We start from the raw sequence: 16,262 nt of genomic DNA, 5'->3' as shown, positions 1-16,262 counted from the left end.
TTGACAATTTTCTCTACTACTTGTTTTTTTTTTGTTGTTGGCAATAAAGGGAAATTTGAAGAAGAAGGCTATTTAAAGTCCACTGTAGCCGAAGAGACACGTCAAGCTGCTGGTGGAGTCATAAAGGCAAACCCTGCTTACTGCCAGGAAACAAACTCAGTCTCACTGTCCACGAAGACACACACATGTAAAGATGATGTGAAAGGATGTCATGAACCCTTTGAGATGTTCCAAATGCATCCATGAATTGGTCTTGAAATTTGGCTCAATCTGTATAAGTCTCATGAATAATTGAAGAAAGAAAGAAAGAAAGAAAGAAAGAGAGAATCATGAATGTCTATGTATATACATACATAGACATTCACAGTATTACTGGAAATCAGGGACTTGAACTCAATGCACAATGTTATATGTTATGTGTGTGTGTGTGTGTGTGTGTGTGTGTGTGTGTGTGTGTGTGTGTGTGTGTGTGTGTGTATGTGTGTCCTTCATTTGGCCGAGCGAAGTCCATCCCAAGGCGATACGCTACTTTAGTTTGTTTGTTTTGTCAGTGTCTTGGCATCTGACTTCTTGACCCAGGTAGAGATATATGTAAACTATTTGTCTACTTTCACCTCCTAATGTTTTGCTTGAGTGTGACTTGAGTTTTCTTTTGGTTCAATTTCAGCCCCACTTTTTAAGTTTTCTTCTCTGCAAAACGTAGACGGCAAAAGTATTCTCTGTCTATGACGATTCCCTCGTTGTCCCAGTCTAAGTTCCTGAATATGACTTCCAAACATGCTGTGAACAGTTCTGGCGAGATGGTGTCACCTTGGCTGACTCCTCTTTCTATTTTGAATTTCTCTGATGTTCTGTGTCACTTAATCAATGATGTACTGTTGCTGCAGATGTTCAATAGAGTGCTGATGTACCACTGTTGTACACGCTGGGTGTGTAGCGATTTATTTACAGCTTCTAGCTCCACTGAACCTAAGGCTTTTTCGTAGTCTATGAAAAGCTATGCAGATTAGCAGGTTGTATTCTGCTGACTTCTCTAATAGCTGGTTGATTGCCTGTTGAGAAATCACTTCTGAAGCCAGCTTGTTCTCTTGGTTGATTTTCCTTGAGTATTTTGTTAAACTGTTTGTCATAACTTTAGTAAAAAGTTTGTATCGAGCACACAGCAAACCCTTTGGTCCGTAGTTGTCAAGATCTTTGGCGTCTCCTTTTTTGTGCAGCAGAATGAATTCTGCATTTCTCCACGTGTCTGGGATGTTTTCCTCTTTCAGGCATTTGATAAACAGGCTGCTTATGCCTTTCAGAATCTTTTGTCCTGCACTCTTTAGCATGTCTATTGTCACACCATCTTCACCTGGTGCTTTCCCACTTTTCATGGACTTCGACGCAAGTTCGACCTCATCTTGGGTTATTAATAATACAGGAGGCCTTGTGTTTGGCTGGAATTCTTCTGTATGTATCGGTCTGTCCATTCTTGGAAAACTCTTTGGCTCGCTGGGCTATTGTTTTTCTGATTTAAATTAGCTATTTTTGGAGTCATTTGCACAAGCGTTTACATGCTGTTTTCCTTACTTAACTTATGTAAATTACTGCTTAACCCCATTGCCCCCAAGAGCAGCACATGGCGTCCACAAAAACACGCCACTCCGAATGAGTTAATGTGGCGATCTTGTGCCAGTCCGACCCAAAGCTGATCCTGTTTTCCTGCAGAACTGAACATGCAAATGGCGAGGTTTTCAGAGACACATTAAAAAAATGCTATTGTTGGTATAGAATTATACAAATGACATTATGTTTCTCTGTGTAATAGTAAAAATAAGAATGATAAAAATGATCAAACTTCTTAAATAATCTGAAGGAGCCGTTTAAACATCAGCTCTGTAATACGTTATAAACTGTGCTGCTTTGGATTTTCGGTGTTTGTGTGTACCTGTGAGATGGGCTGGTTTACATACACCCAGCCCGTGAGAGGGTTGACCCTGAGGTACTCAGGCTGTTCTTCTGACATGGAGTAAGTGACGGCCGCGTTAGTGCCAAAGTCATCATCGTGGGCCGCCACACGTAAGAAGCTTGTTCCGATCATCGTGTCCTCACGAAGGAAGTCTGAGATAAAAGAAAGGTAAAAGATAAGGGAAGAACTAATAATCATGTCAGACACTGGCATGGCGGATCCAGAGGAAATCAGCTTGTTCTCTCAGCTCTATCAACAACAGAGTTGCACTGTTAATTTTTGGACAGAGTGCCCAAATAAATATGGTTGAAATACATACAAGACACAATACCGTTAAACCTAAAATGTACAAAGAACATGCAGTGATGAGTCATGACATTTTAGCCTCCTCTCTTACATTGTATACATCCTCTTTGTGTTGCCAGAACAGCCCTAAGCCATGGAGGAAGGGAGTCCATTAAACATCTGAAGGGGTGCTGTGGTATCTGGCACCAAGATGTCAGCAGGAAATCCGGGAAGTCTCCATATGGATCAATGAGCTATGGCAATACATCCCTCTGTTACAGACTCAATATTTTAGTTGTTTCCTTTTGGCCTCTTTTGAAAGATCTAAGCCAGTGATTCCCCGACTTGGTGGGCACAACAGATCCATGGCGGGTCGCAACGCCCTTCTGATTTAAACAGGTATAACACTGTTTGAAAAATAGGCAAGTCCATATTGAAATCATTCATATCACAAAACTACTACGATTAAGCATTTACATTTAAAGTGTAAGCTGCACTAAAGGGGAAGACAATGTTTACAATGGTAACAATTTGGGTCCCTCTAGAAAAAGGTTTGAAATCCCTGATGTCGACCGATGAAGCGCAGGGAGACCCCACAAGAGCTGCAGTTTCGGAGATGCTTTAATGTAGTCATAGAGCCATCATACTTCCAATCCTCATGTCTGTCCTTCCTGTTTTCAACACATTGCTAAATAACCAGTATCGATCACCATGAAGCACATCATCCAGCCTTAGTCACGCAACTCGCCAGTGAACTTCACTTACATTCATATCGGATGTTCTCAAACTTTGGGCTGTTGTCATTCTGGTCCAAGATGAGGATGTTGAGCTGACAAATGCCAATCAGTGGGTCAGCCGCCTGGTCAGTCGCTGTCACTGTCACTGCGTACTCCCGCTGGCGTTCACGATCAAATTTCCTGGCTGTCACAATTACCCCTAGAGAGGCGGCGATAACAAGGACGATCAGACAGTCAGAAAATCATGCTGAACACTATCCAGGCTCCTGTCCCCTGCAGTCTATGCAATTTAAAGCTAAAATTGGTACTCTGTATGGCTTGAAGCTCAACTTTAAGTACAGGAGCTAATGAGAAGCCAAGTAAGTGAAAAAATTGTTTTCTTAAAAGCAGTTATCACCAAGTCCAAAGAGATTTACTATACAGTATTTCTTACTTAACTGAAATAAATTCCGTATGATGAAGTGTTTTACTACTGCACGTCGTGGAGCGATACTGATAATGCTACTGTACTCTAAAATCTGGCAAAAAAAATTATGAGATAAGAATGAAAATACTTGATAATTACAAGCTTCACGTAAAAAAAGTCAGATGCCATCTCCTTTAGGAGTGTTTGAAACTGTGCAGTGTTTCATTAACGTGACAAGAACACATTCACATCATTGTGAAGTGTAACAGCAGTACCGATGTGTCCAAGTGGGAAATGACAGCTGCTCTTGCAGAGAGAAACCAGCAAGGACGTCACCTCTGATTGCGGGTGTTTTTACCACATGTGAAAATGTGGTGCAGACCTTCCGCAGAGATGGTATTATTATAATAATGAGAGTCATTTCCTCAACTGGTTGATCACAGTTTCTGTTTGATGATTTCTGTGTTGTATCTAAATTGTTGACCTCGTGACAGCTCATCTCCCAGTATAGCTCCAATATGTATGATTACTTCCTGCACATATATATACGTTTTTTTTTTTTCATGTTAGATTGAGCTCAGCATGCCAGGATACCAACATGGGAGCAATATCGATTATCCTCACGTAAATGGGATCTGTAGTCTGATTTAAATGCCCCTATTTGTGTTACTTATGTTTTTTTCTTAGTAAATCACCCACGGAATGCACACAAACTGAATGCACAATCTAAGGCTCTGTTGATAGGACAATGTTTTCAAGTGAAATGTGAACATTTTCACTGCCTTGCATGCTCCCATTGTTAATGTTTATAGCGCATTGCTCTCTGCTGCATGTGTGTGTGGTTTCATTACGAAAACAAACAGCGGCACCAATTCGTGGCCCAGCATGAAAACTACATTGTTCTCAACGTTCCCGCCATTTTTGTGGAAACAGAAATCCCGTCCAAAAACCTGTGAAACTTTTCTGAAAAAAAAACGCTTCACGTTTTCACTTCAAAAGTCATTATCAAAATCGAGGCTAAGTAAAGCTCCTGTAAAACACAGTGGGAAAGCATACTTTAATTGCGTGAACATTTAATCCAGCAAGCTTTATCTAGGATCTAAGTCAACTACAACAGTATTTTGTACAACCGTGACACTATCCCAAGGAGAAAACATAAATGCATTTACTCTTTGTGCTTAGCCGGGGCAACAAGTAAATTTTTTTAGAGAGATTTCTCTAAAACTAAGTTTAAGATAAACAAAACAAACTCCTGTTGAAAACACTGCTTGATTTCTATAGTCTTCAGCTGAGACCTTCAAAATCTTGTACACATTGCCAACAAACTTGTAAATGCAAAACTTGCCACTCAGAATTCCTTTATCCAGTTTCTGCTGGATGAAGTGAAACATAGAAGCAATTAAACAAGGCTGGAGACATTGGAGTTGTTCTGAACACAATGGCTCTGGGCTCTGATTCTTAATGTAGATTTATTTTTATTAACATTTAAAAACAAACTTCAGCATGTTAGTTTTGAATTTAAATAAACTTTGTGTCACCCCTCATGTACTGTCTCATCGATTTATTCCAGACGCTTAAAGGATTCAAACCTGAATCAAAACACTTCAGAGAATCAAAAGCTCTTGTGTTTGAATGTATGGAAGAATGTGTGTGTGTGTGTGTGTGTGTGTGTGTGTGTGTGTGTGTGTGTGTGTGTGTGGGGGGGGGGGGGGGGTACCTGTATCTGGATGTATGCTGAACGCCGGCACGGTGGAGTCTTTGTGCATGAAGCCGTACGTGACCCTGCCATTGGAGCCCTCGTCGGCGTCCACGGCGTGAACCTGCAGAACGAACGTCCCCGCCGGCTGGTTCTCCAGGACCGAGGTGCTCTCTCGATACTGCTGACACTGAGAAGAGGGAGAGCAGCAGAGAAGATGGGTGGGAAGAAAAGAAGACGGAATCTCTGTGAGTTTGGAGGAACTTCGATCAATACTTCATTCTACCTGAATGGAAAGCATGAGGTGCAGCGTTATTTACATTCAAACGATGGATTGAAGATTACCGGAAGGATCATTTACTTGTGGAACAAACTGAGTAACATGGAGGCTAATTTGCAAACACAGAAGGAAAGTGGGCTTGCCTGCATCCTGCACCTTTTCCATTTATTTATTTTATACATTTGCTTAACCTTTCAAAATGCTGGTAATGGGTTCAAGGGTCGCCGAGTCTTTCCCACCACCAAGCCGCTCAAAAGTGCAAGAAAGCCTCTCGCTCAGTGAGTGTTTGCTGTTGTTCCACTGCTTTTCTAAATATTGAATCTGTTGATAGTTTGCCACTCAGTATACAGTACTGTTAGCTTTCAGGCAAAAACCATATAATAACTGTGGCTGGGTTTAAAATAGGTTCCGTTGAATGACCTGCTACAAAACAATGTCTATTGATTTGTTACACTGCTATGAAATAAGTAACATTTGCAAATTAACCGGTAGGAGGAAATCGCTCTAAATAATTACTTAGTAACTTCCCGTTTCCAGCAGGTGGCACCATGACCGATGGCTGTTATCTTCATATGGCTATGAACAGATCTGGACTGTGATGCTACTTGTAAAGTTTGAGGCCTATCTGATCATGTTCAAGCGGTTTACACTGCACTTCCTGTTTCATGGCGAAACATCAAACTTTGTGGCGTGTTCAGGGCTACGCCCTCAGACTTTAGTGGAAGACCAATCCCTTTTCTGTTAAAAGGCCTCATCTTGACATAATTTCAAATTACTCCCTACAAGGAGTTCGCTCCAGAAAAGTCAGGAATTTGGGCCCAAACTGGCCAAAATCCACCACATTTTTCAAAATAACCAACTTCCTGTTGGGTTTTTGGATCTCTACACCAGCACCATACTGTCCCGGCCCGCCCCGCTCCGCTACGTACTGTGCAGTGGGACCGAGGCTTAAGAAGTACCCACAGTTCCCACAGTATTAAAAAATACTTGATCTACATTTATATTCATGCATAATGTATAGAGTGCATGCACAAATTACATTTTAACTGTATTTCAGATTAAATCAAGCCATTTCATTAAGCCAAAAATAGTAGGAGAAAGGAACTGTTGCCAAATATGCAAATGGTATTTATGCGGGGATTGAAAGCACGGCGGGTTCATCATACACGCTTCCAACGCAACATCAGAGACATTCAACTTGTGAAGGTACAGAAATAAAGCCTTGTTTCCACTGCACAGAATGTGACGGGACGAGACAGTATGGTAAAGAAAAGTGCACCCAGACCCAACTCAGAGAGTGCATTTAAAATATAGACGGGGTTGCAAACGGTGCAGGTAAATGACGTCATTATGCAACTTAATCTCGGGCCTCTCGGCACCAACGCAGGAGTTGCAACTGCAGCTCTGTGGCTGCGGAAAAAAAAAAAAAAGAGAGTTCACAAAACAATCAGTGTGCACAAACCGCAGAATGTAAACAACAGAGGATTCAAACTGGGCCAATGAGATATTTAAATATTATAGGCTTGTTGAGAATTCCGTAAATCACTGACCAATCAGCGGGTGGCTGTGTTTTTCTCCCCCTTATCGGTCCCATTCTGTAGTGCTGGGTACCCCAACGGAAGGGTGACGGAAAACGGTATTGGTTGGGTATGGAACTTTTGGTACCATCAACTACTTTTGTAAACGAAAAAAACGCACAAATACCCATCCGGTACCATAGCGCCGGAACAAACTGCGCAGTGGAAACGAGGCTAAACACAAGATCGAGGAGTAAGATGTCCAGTTGGTGGGACTTGAGTTCGGATGTTTGCAGCTTCTAATCCTACTGCCGACAAGTTACCACTGGATCCTCGACCAAGATGTTGAGCAATGTATGAAACGGACGGTTGGTAAGTTGCAAAGTAATTTCCATAAGATGCCTCATTAAAGCATGCTTTCTTTCTAAACGTCTTTTTGTGATTCAGCCCAGAGTAAACAGCGGGATGTTTGACGGTGGGGTTCTTCTCCAAACCCAGTATCGGCAGGTTCATCCTTGCTTCTGCCCGTTTATACGTCAAAGGGATCCCAAGTCAACTTGGGGCAGCTTCACCATTTGTGTATTTGAGTGTCAGTCTCCGATTGTGTTTAAATCAAGAAAATGTCTTCAAAGTTCCATAAAAACCCTGGTTTTCCCCCAAGATTAAAGTGAAGTACACCAATCAGCCATATTATTGTGGCCACCTAAGCAAAAAGCTGTGAGGCACTTTGCCTTAACTTCTGCTGGTGTTTGAGCGACAGTGGCTCTATTGGATTGGACGACCAGGTTTCACTCCCTGAAATCAGTGAGTGGTCCTTGGTCCATTTTCGATAGATATTGGCCTCTGTTGACCAGGGACAACTCACAGGAGTTGCAGGTATGGAGAAAATCTCTCCTGTTGGCTGACCACTGTTTGGCACATGTCAAAGTTACTTACATCCAAACCAAAAGCCTGTCCATTTAATCTTGCTTCTAACACAGAGGTGTCAAACTCATTTTAATTGGGAGAGCCGCATACAGAACAATTTCATTTTGAGTGGGCAGGACCAGCAAAATAATCACATAGAAACCTTTAAATGCCAACGTTAAAGTTCTTCTTTGTTGTCGTGCAGAGCAGTAGTGATGAAAGTGTTTCCACAAAACTGAGCAATTGCTTCCAAAAATGACTACAATCTCAACATTAAGACAATTTTAAAGAAACGTTCTCGTGCAAAATATGGTGAAATGTCCCCAAAAACTTTTATAGCTTTTGCTTGATGCACGTTTTAACAAACTCCCCCTGACAGCATGGCTTTGAGGCGAATGCGAGTTCGCTAGCTTTCATGACAGCATCACCAATATCTCAGCTTGGATCTCAGTGTTGTGTTGTGTCATTACTCTGAAGATAGAATCAAAGTTTTCTTTGAAATTTTTACAATTTGTTCGGTGGATTAGAGCCTGTTGCGGGCCGGTTTTGGCCCACGGGTCTTATGTTTGACACTCCTGCCCTGTAGGGGAAAAAAAGGACTAATGTATTACATGCAGTATTAGATACCACAACAGCATGTGCGGGGTAACAAAGTTTCGGATCTCATTTATTTTTCAGCACATCAAAGATTCAGTCTGAGGATAAGAAGGCCACACCAACGCCCTGAATTATTTTTGTTCTGCAGCACAACATGTGTTATCCTGCCTGCAGGAGGCCACTTCAATCAGGAAACTGTTAACATGAGGAGGGTGAGAGGACCGTTTTCTTTTAGGTAAGTAGGACATAAGAGAGTAACTTCATACGCATGGCCAAGAAGCAAAGTTTTCCAACAGAGCACTATCTCTGTCAATTTACATTTTAGCAGTGCATCCTGCTGAGATCATCAGAGGTTTGATCAGATAAAGCCCTCCTCCTTTGGTCACACGCTCAATGAGAGCAAACAGCACAGGCAGTCTGATTGGTGCATGGCTACCAGAGAAACGCTCCAATGCATAGTAAGACACTTTCCTTACATAGTCAGATATAGTTGTTCCAGCTTAAATTACATTGGAAGCAAGACCTAACGTCAACCCCTCATCCAATTAACTAAGAGGCTGACACCCTTTCAACTCCCTTCCTTCGCCTCACCACCCTCATGCATCCTCATCCTGCATCCCTACTTTACCTAACCCTATTGAATCATGCTCATTTTGCATTACTCTCATACTCATTTTATCCCACCTCGTATACCTTCACTCGCCGCATTTATATTCTCATTCTGCATCCCCACATTGTGTGTGTCCAGACTTACTCCCTTACCCCGTTCCTCCCGTCGACCATAGCAGGTCAGAGTAACAGGAACCAAAATGGAACATCCATCCTGAGTTACATATCATCTGCTGGAGAAGAAGTCCCAATCCAACCTTCTCACCTCATTATACCTCAACTTCTTCTTTATGTATCTACTGTTGAACTGAATTCCTAAACTCTTGAAATAAGGCATGTTTACATTACAGCATTTCAACTGAAAATGCCTTGATTTTTGAGTAGTTTTTTTCAGAAAAGTTTCGGATTTATATGGCGAGGTTCTGAAAATGATGTCAGTTTACACAGGAAAGGCAGAAACGCTGAGAACGATGGAGTTTTCATGTTGAGCCACTAGTTGGTGGTGTTGTTTGTTTTTGTCATGGAACCACACACACATGCAGCACAGAACATTACGCTATAAACATTAACAATGGGAGTACACATACATTAGAATGGACAGACGACCAAGTTGGATTGTTTTTATGGTGATTGTCAACTATAAAAGTTGCATTTACAGTGGTTCTGATCATTTTGTCACGTACATGGACACCCAAAGCACAACAAAAGTCTTGTGGTTTAACTTAAAATCATTGTGTAAAGTGGCCCTTATTCTATTGCTGCACGGTTATAGCAATAGATGCATTTGAATGAGTTAGGAATCAGCCTTGAATCACCTTTGGTGGTGAATACATTCGAACCGGAGACGATGCACTGTTTTAGAGATACTCTGACACGATCACACGTGCCGATGCAATCACTCCTCCACACATCAACTTCAAGATCAGCTGCTTGTCATTAACCACCCCACTGTCAGGCCTCATATTGTAATGAGATAATCAAGCTTAGTCAGTTCGTTTGTCATTGCTTTTACCGGTATTGTGGGTAATTGTAGTGAAACAGCAAGATGTGCATTCGACGAAACAAGGTGAAGTCAAGTGGGGTAAATTAGTGATCACTGAACACAAGCACACACGCAGCGATTTGACAGTAATCAAGTCCAGAAAAGAAAAGTATGCCCTGAAGCTCTTCAAAAAGTGTTCATCATCAGCCTGCCTGGCAGCAAGTCTGTTGTTTGTAAGGTTGTACCTGTTCCCACACATCAAAAATCAATCACCACCACGGGCTGACCATTGCAGAGCCGCTGTCTTCTCTTGACAGTCCACAAGGTAAAAGTGGGATATTGGATCCTGTTTAAACGACAACGTTTCATAAGAAAATAGATTGTGTTGCGTTTTCTTTCAGGGAATGTTTTGAAAATGATGTCCGTTCACACAGAAATGGCAGACATGCTGAAGACAATGCAGTTGTCATGTCCGCCCAATAGTGGGTGCTGTTGGTTGTCTTTGTAATGAAACCACACACAAATGCAGCAGAGAACAATAACTTCTAAACATCAACTATTGGAGTACATTCGTATGGACAGACGACCACGTTGGATTGTTACTCTGGACGCCACCATAGTTGTTATTGTCCATCTACTCGCGCAGGTGTACACCATTTACTACCGACGTGGTGCGTATACACAGTAGCAACGTTTCCGTCATCTACATGGTTTATATGTGCAGGTCAACTAATACTGAGTTTTTTTCTTATTCCCCCTTATAATATATTGTTTATCATCTATTTTTGGGCCAAATGCCTTTCATCCTCATTCCAGTTAATGTTGAATTCTTTATTTGTAATGTTCTTTGTCGTTATATGTCTTTTTTAAAAAATTTTATTATGGAACTGTAGAAGGAGTCAAGTGTCGCCAGTAGTGCATCAAGCATTGTATGCCTACTCTTCTTCTTTTTTTTTTTGTCTCTTCTGGCAGTGTCAGACATAAAACATTACTGTTTAAGTCTAAAACATGCCATAGCTATATATTTTATATAAGACCATTACCCGAGCAAAACTCTAAAATTCCTCCCACACAGAAACGGGCTTGGATGATTATTTTCTTCCTCAGGCAATTCTGACACATTTAGGCATAATTAAAGCACCATTTTATCAGCTGAAGTGTTCATTTTGGGCCGATGCAGATATGTTCTAACAAGTTATTAGTCAATAAAAGCTGCGGAGTACCATTTTAATGTGCATTTCTGCTTCTCTCAGTCAGCAAAAATGAAAATGTATGCAGCACTTTCTGTTCACTGATGCGACACATGGAAGCTTGATCTGTGTTCTCAGAGATTTTGTCAATGACTGAACCTGTCACACACCAAGTGTTTTATCGTCCTCATGATAGACACCACCTCAACTGCCAGCAGGCTCCACTTTCTCTCTCGTCTCTAATCTTTCATTCCTGATGCGTCGCCACTATCTTCTTCCATCTCACTGGAGCATTGATGCAGATGTGCCACAGAGACAAAGGAAAGGAACCAATCACCAAGTGCTCCTGATACTTACACCTAGTTAATGACAAAAGGACTGTTTTTTTTTTCAATCTCATGTTCCTCTTTCATGTCACTCTCTGTTGGTCCGCTCCTTGGTCCCCTCTCTCTTCTATCATGCAACAAAGCTTGAACGATAGAAGTCCATGCTTCTTCATTCCGCGTTACGTCTTAAATAGACACCACAGAGAGGAGGAAGATACACAGACTTGGATGAAGGCCTGTAATTAATCAAAGATAGTGCGATGGTTCACAAGTGGTTAGTCAATGAGAATGAATCATGCTGAAGTTATCCAAGCGATTGATACAAGAACATACAGCAGCTGGGATGACATCCATCTCTTTAGCACTACGAGAGTTTTCATGGTACACATTTAATTAAATTTATTGTGTTATTGTGAGTTTCATTTCAGGTCCCTTGATTTCCCTTCCTCATGTCTAATTGCTGCCCCCTGCCCTGATGTGTTTTGTCCGATATTGACAGAGTATCTTCTGTGTTATTGGTTCGTTTCTGAGTGGCTTGTTCTCCAGTGTCTCAGTGTCAGTCTCCTGTCATCTCCAGGATTTTGTGCTTTTGGAATTTTGGTGGTTTTGTTTTTCCTGTTTTAATAAAATGAGCTCTTGTTCCACCAATGGCAGTTTCTGGCATCTTGACTCCACCTTCCAGCAAACCATAACAGGGTTTTTTTTAATATTGGGGCTGGTATTCCAGCCCCAACATGATGGAATAGATCATAGTATTTCAATTTCAAATCAGCTTAAAGTAAATTTAAAACAAATCTGAAAGCTAAAACCAGCAAGTTGGAGGTTGGACATAAGCCGTGGCCCTTCCTCTGAATTGATGTTCCTTTACTTGAAAAATGAGACAGCTGTGGGTGTTTACGGTTGCCAGTCAACATCTGCAGTGGCTTTATGAAGAAGTGGGTTTGGTCCTGAACCTGGTTTATACAAATGAAGCCAACTTCATTCTGTAGTTGTCTTGTAAGTTCCGATATGGTCAACGGTAAAAAAGAAGTTGACACAAGTTTCGAGTATATGAATAATTTTACGTTATTTCAAAGACAATCCACAATTCCCAAAGTCCTCACCGTGATTGTTCAACTCGAAGATATTCCGTTTATTCCCATGGCCTACTAAATATACGCCAAATAAATCCCCAAATACCAAATTAGACCCTTTAAAATTTAAGATTGCTTCCTTGAAAAGTGAGTTCGATACACACAAGCAGGTCATGCTATGGTCATGCATCGACACGTCCCTTTGCTCCAAGTCCCGGAATCCCTCACACAGATGTTTGTAGCGATTGCAGTCTTCTTTCAACTCGTCTTTAAATTCAGTTTGTCCCTCGGTGGCCACAGGAGATGAGCCAGCACAACAAATTGGAGGAACGGGGATGTCAGAAGTCTTACGTGTAAATTCTCTAATGGCCAAACTTGTCATGGAGCCAAGTGCATTCTCAGAATCAATGTTTATCGCGCCGCTTAGCCTGCTGGTGTAACCACTGTGAGAAATCAGGCGTGTTTTCACCGAGTTTCATGTTGTTTTAGTGCAGAGCTTTTCAAAGTCTCAGTCTCTGAGCCTCCCCTCAGGCAAAGTGTGAATTAGTGGATCCTCACTTGCCTTTATTTTAGTGTTGCTCTATATTTGAATGCCAAAATACTCCTGAATACATCGAAACAAAAAGATATTATGACATTTTTCAGACTGGGCAGTTTGGATTTGCTGAGTTTAAAGACTTTCATGCAAACATGCCCTGCTACTTTGGATTATTCCTATAATTGAAAGAAATGCTTGTTTTTCATTGGTTCAGGTTTAGTTACTTGTGTTATTTTGAAATTCTAACTCTGTCTCTGGTTTCAAGCTCCTTGATTTCCCCTCCTGGTGTCTGATTGCTGCTCTCCGTCCTGATGTGTTTCACCTGTGTGGGTGTGTAATTGTCTTCACCTGGTGACTGGGGTATGTATTTGTTTGTCTGTTTCTGGGTTCCTGTGTGGTCAGCATCACAGTCTGTGTTCCTGTGTTTCTTGTGGATAACGCTGCATTGGCTCAGGGCACGTTTACATGTACCCGGGTAGTTGAAAAAACTGTGATATTTCTCTGTGTTTGGAACCAGGTGTATATGTGGGTCTGTGTGAATTAAGTTTTTTTGTTTTTTTGGGGGGGTTTTTAAACGTAGAGAGGGAAATATTTTTTTTTTTACGCCCAGGTATGTGGAAACGTGGCCTGAGTCTGTGTTCTATGATTTTTGGACTTCCCAGTAAAACATTTTTTTTGGGGGGGGGGGGGGGGGGGGGGGGGGGCATTTGGAATTTTTTTTTTCTTTCTTGAAAGTAAAGATGAGCTTCAGTTCCACATATGGTGGTGTCTAGCGTATTGAGTCTTAGTCATTATTAGGCTCACTGGTGATGTAAGTTACTTGTTAATATACGTCAGGACTCATTCTCTGGTGTTACACCCAATAATATATTTTAATGTAATACTTAATCTATTTTACAAGCTGGCATAGCTTAACAACATAATATGAAAAAAGTAAGTGTCAGATTTTAAAATACAGGAGAAACCATCAAATTGAGCGCCAATAATTGAATTGCAAGACCAATGTGGATTGTGCGTTGGTAACCAGCTAGCAACAGGCCACACAGTCTTGTAATAGGATTTCTTATCAAAAGATGGTGTAGTGAGTCACTCTTGAGAACAGAGGCCCTGTTCACACGACAACATTTTCAAGTAAAAACGAGAACGTTTCATTGCAATTTGGGTGTCCGTTAACACAACAACAGTGCTCGGCTCCACTGAAAATGTAACTTTTTGAAAATGGCTTGAAGTTGAAACGTTTTGAAAATGTTCTGTGCATACTGTGGAAACGCTGCTACTGTGCATGGTCACCACGGCCATAGCAACTCGTAGTTGTGCACATGCTCAGGAGCTTAACAATCAGATCAATGTTTCCTCCGTTGTGTCATGACTCCCAGTCCATATTCTCCTGGGACTTGGAAGTTTTATTTTTGACAGTCACTGTAATAAGAATCCAACTTGGTAATCTGTCCATATGACTGTTTGTGTACTCCCATTGATAATGTTTTGAGCGGATTGTTCTCTGCAACACGCGTGTGTGTGTGTGGTTTCAGTAAAAAAACAAAACAAACTGCAACAACTTGTGGTCCTACATGCTAACTACATTATCAGCGTTCCCGTCTTTCTGATAGAAATGGACATGGGTTTCAAAATGTTGCCATGTAAACGCGAAACTTATCTGACACAGACATTTTTAAAATGATGCATTTCCACTTGAAACACTGTCGTGTTACCAGAGTCAAAGACACATACGAACAGATGTTATCACAGGGAATGTCTAAATATGTTTGCTGGTTGGAGGACTGGAAGCTACAGTGACTTATTCCCACGGCAGAGTTTTACACCCTGCACTGTTCACACAGACAAGCTTCTTTTGCAAACTGATGTTCTAATTTCTTTTTGCCATTCGTCAAGCCTGTCCTGAAACTGTGTGACCCCTCCCACTTTAAAAACCTTGGTTTTGTTTTATTACACTTTTAATATTCTCGCCATCAAGAAAGGTGCTTGCTGTGCTTCTTCTTTTCTGCTGTTCCTGTACAGCACAGTACAAACCCCATCCTGTTTTATTTACCAGCAGATATATGAAAAATGTAAGTCAATAAAGACGGTACGAGAGCAGGTCACAGGAATATTAAAGGTTAATAAATAAATGTAATCTGCGCCTGTGTGACTGTAATCTGAAATTTATGCGACCAAGAAGTGCAGGATCCCATCTGGGAGGTGTGTGTGTGCGTGTGTGCGTGCATGGTTGCGTGCATGTGTCTTGGTTTAGTGCTCCAGGCCTGCATTTCAGAGACTTTACACCGTCTTATAATACTGGGCATCAAAACAACATAAAAGGGGGATTCTGCTCCACTGTCCTGCTTCTGGCTTCTAACGACACAGAAAACACCAAATACAACCTCCAAAATCTGTGCTGACTGAACAAACACACACCATCTTTGTGGACCTTTTATCTAAATCCATTTTTTTTTTTTTTACTTTTAGATATGCAGGTTATCAGTCATGCGTGTCCTGCTATTGGGGCTGTGACACAAGATGTTTCAAGTGAAAATGCTTTGTTCTTCCTTTTTCGTTTCAGAAAATGTTCACGTTCACACGGCTATGCTTTCAAAACGATTGGCGGTTTACTCGTCAACAGCAGAAACACAGAAAACCATATAGTTAGCATGTCGGACCATGTGTTGGAGCTGCTGTTTGTTTTTGTAATGAAGTCACACAAACGCGTGCAGCAGAGAACAATACGCACTAATCATTACCATACAGTGACCGTCAACCATAAAACTACCAAGTCCCAGGAGAAGATGGACTGGGAGTCATGACACTCTGGAGGAAACATTGTTCTGATTGTCCTTCTACTTAGCATGCACATGACTACTAGTTACTACGGCCATGGTGCCATGTGCAGTGGCAGCGTTTCCGAAAAGTTACGTTTTTCACTCGTATCCATGGAGATGGGAGCATTTTCAAAAAGTTCCACCCTGGGAGCGATTGTCATAAAGTTGTGTTGTCAGTGGATCTGAGCACCGTTGTTGTGTAAACAGTGCTGTGATTGCTCAGCTGCTGATTGTTGTTTACCTTCAGTGAGCTTTTTTTTTTTTTTTTTACCCCAGAGTTTTTTAATTGTTTCTTTGACTCAAACAAGTCACACGGGAGTTCTGCAGGGGATCTTTGTCTGTCGCAATCCTCGTCC

The 16,262-nt window shown here is 41.4% G+C and overlaps 1 protein-coding gene across 1 annotated transcript in view; it reads right to left on the bottom strand.

Moving 5' to 3' along the window:
• The window catches only part of LOC308106697 (neural-cadherin), a gene marked incomplete at its 3' end in the record, with an annotated part of 401,833 nt that overhangs the window by 202,173 nt on the left and 183,398 nt on the right, over positions 1–16,262 (bottom strand). Inside the window, 3 exon segments of the mRNA XM_080458585.1 lie at positions 1,928–2,100; positions 2,999–3,169; positions 5,094–5,262. Of these exon segments, the coding sequence (XP_080314711.1) occupies positions 1,928–2,100; positions 2,999–3,169; positions 5,094–5,262 (513 nt within the window).

Source organism: Lipophrys pholis (genome assembly GCF_963383615.2).
Source record: "Lipophrys pholis genome assembly, chromosome: 2".
In the NCBI taxonomy this organism is placed as follows: domain Eukaryota; kingdom Metazoa; phylum Chordata; class Actinopteri; order Blenniiformes; family Blenniidae; genus Lipophrys; species Lipophrys pholis.
Note: the sequence above shows the minus strand (reverse complement) of the source record. Positions and strands in the feature narration are given on the sequence as shown.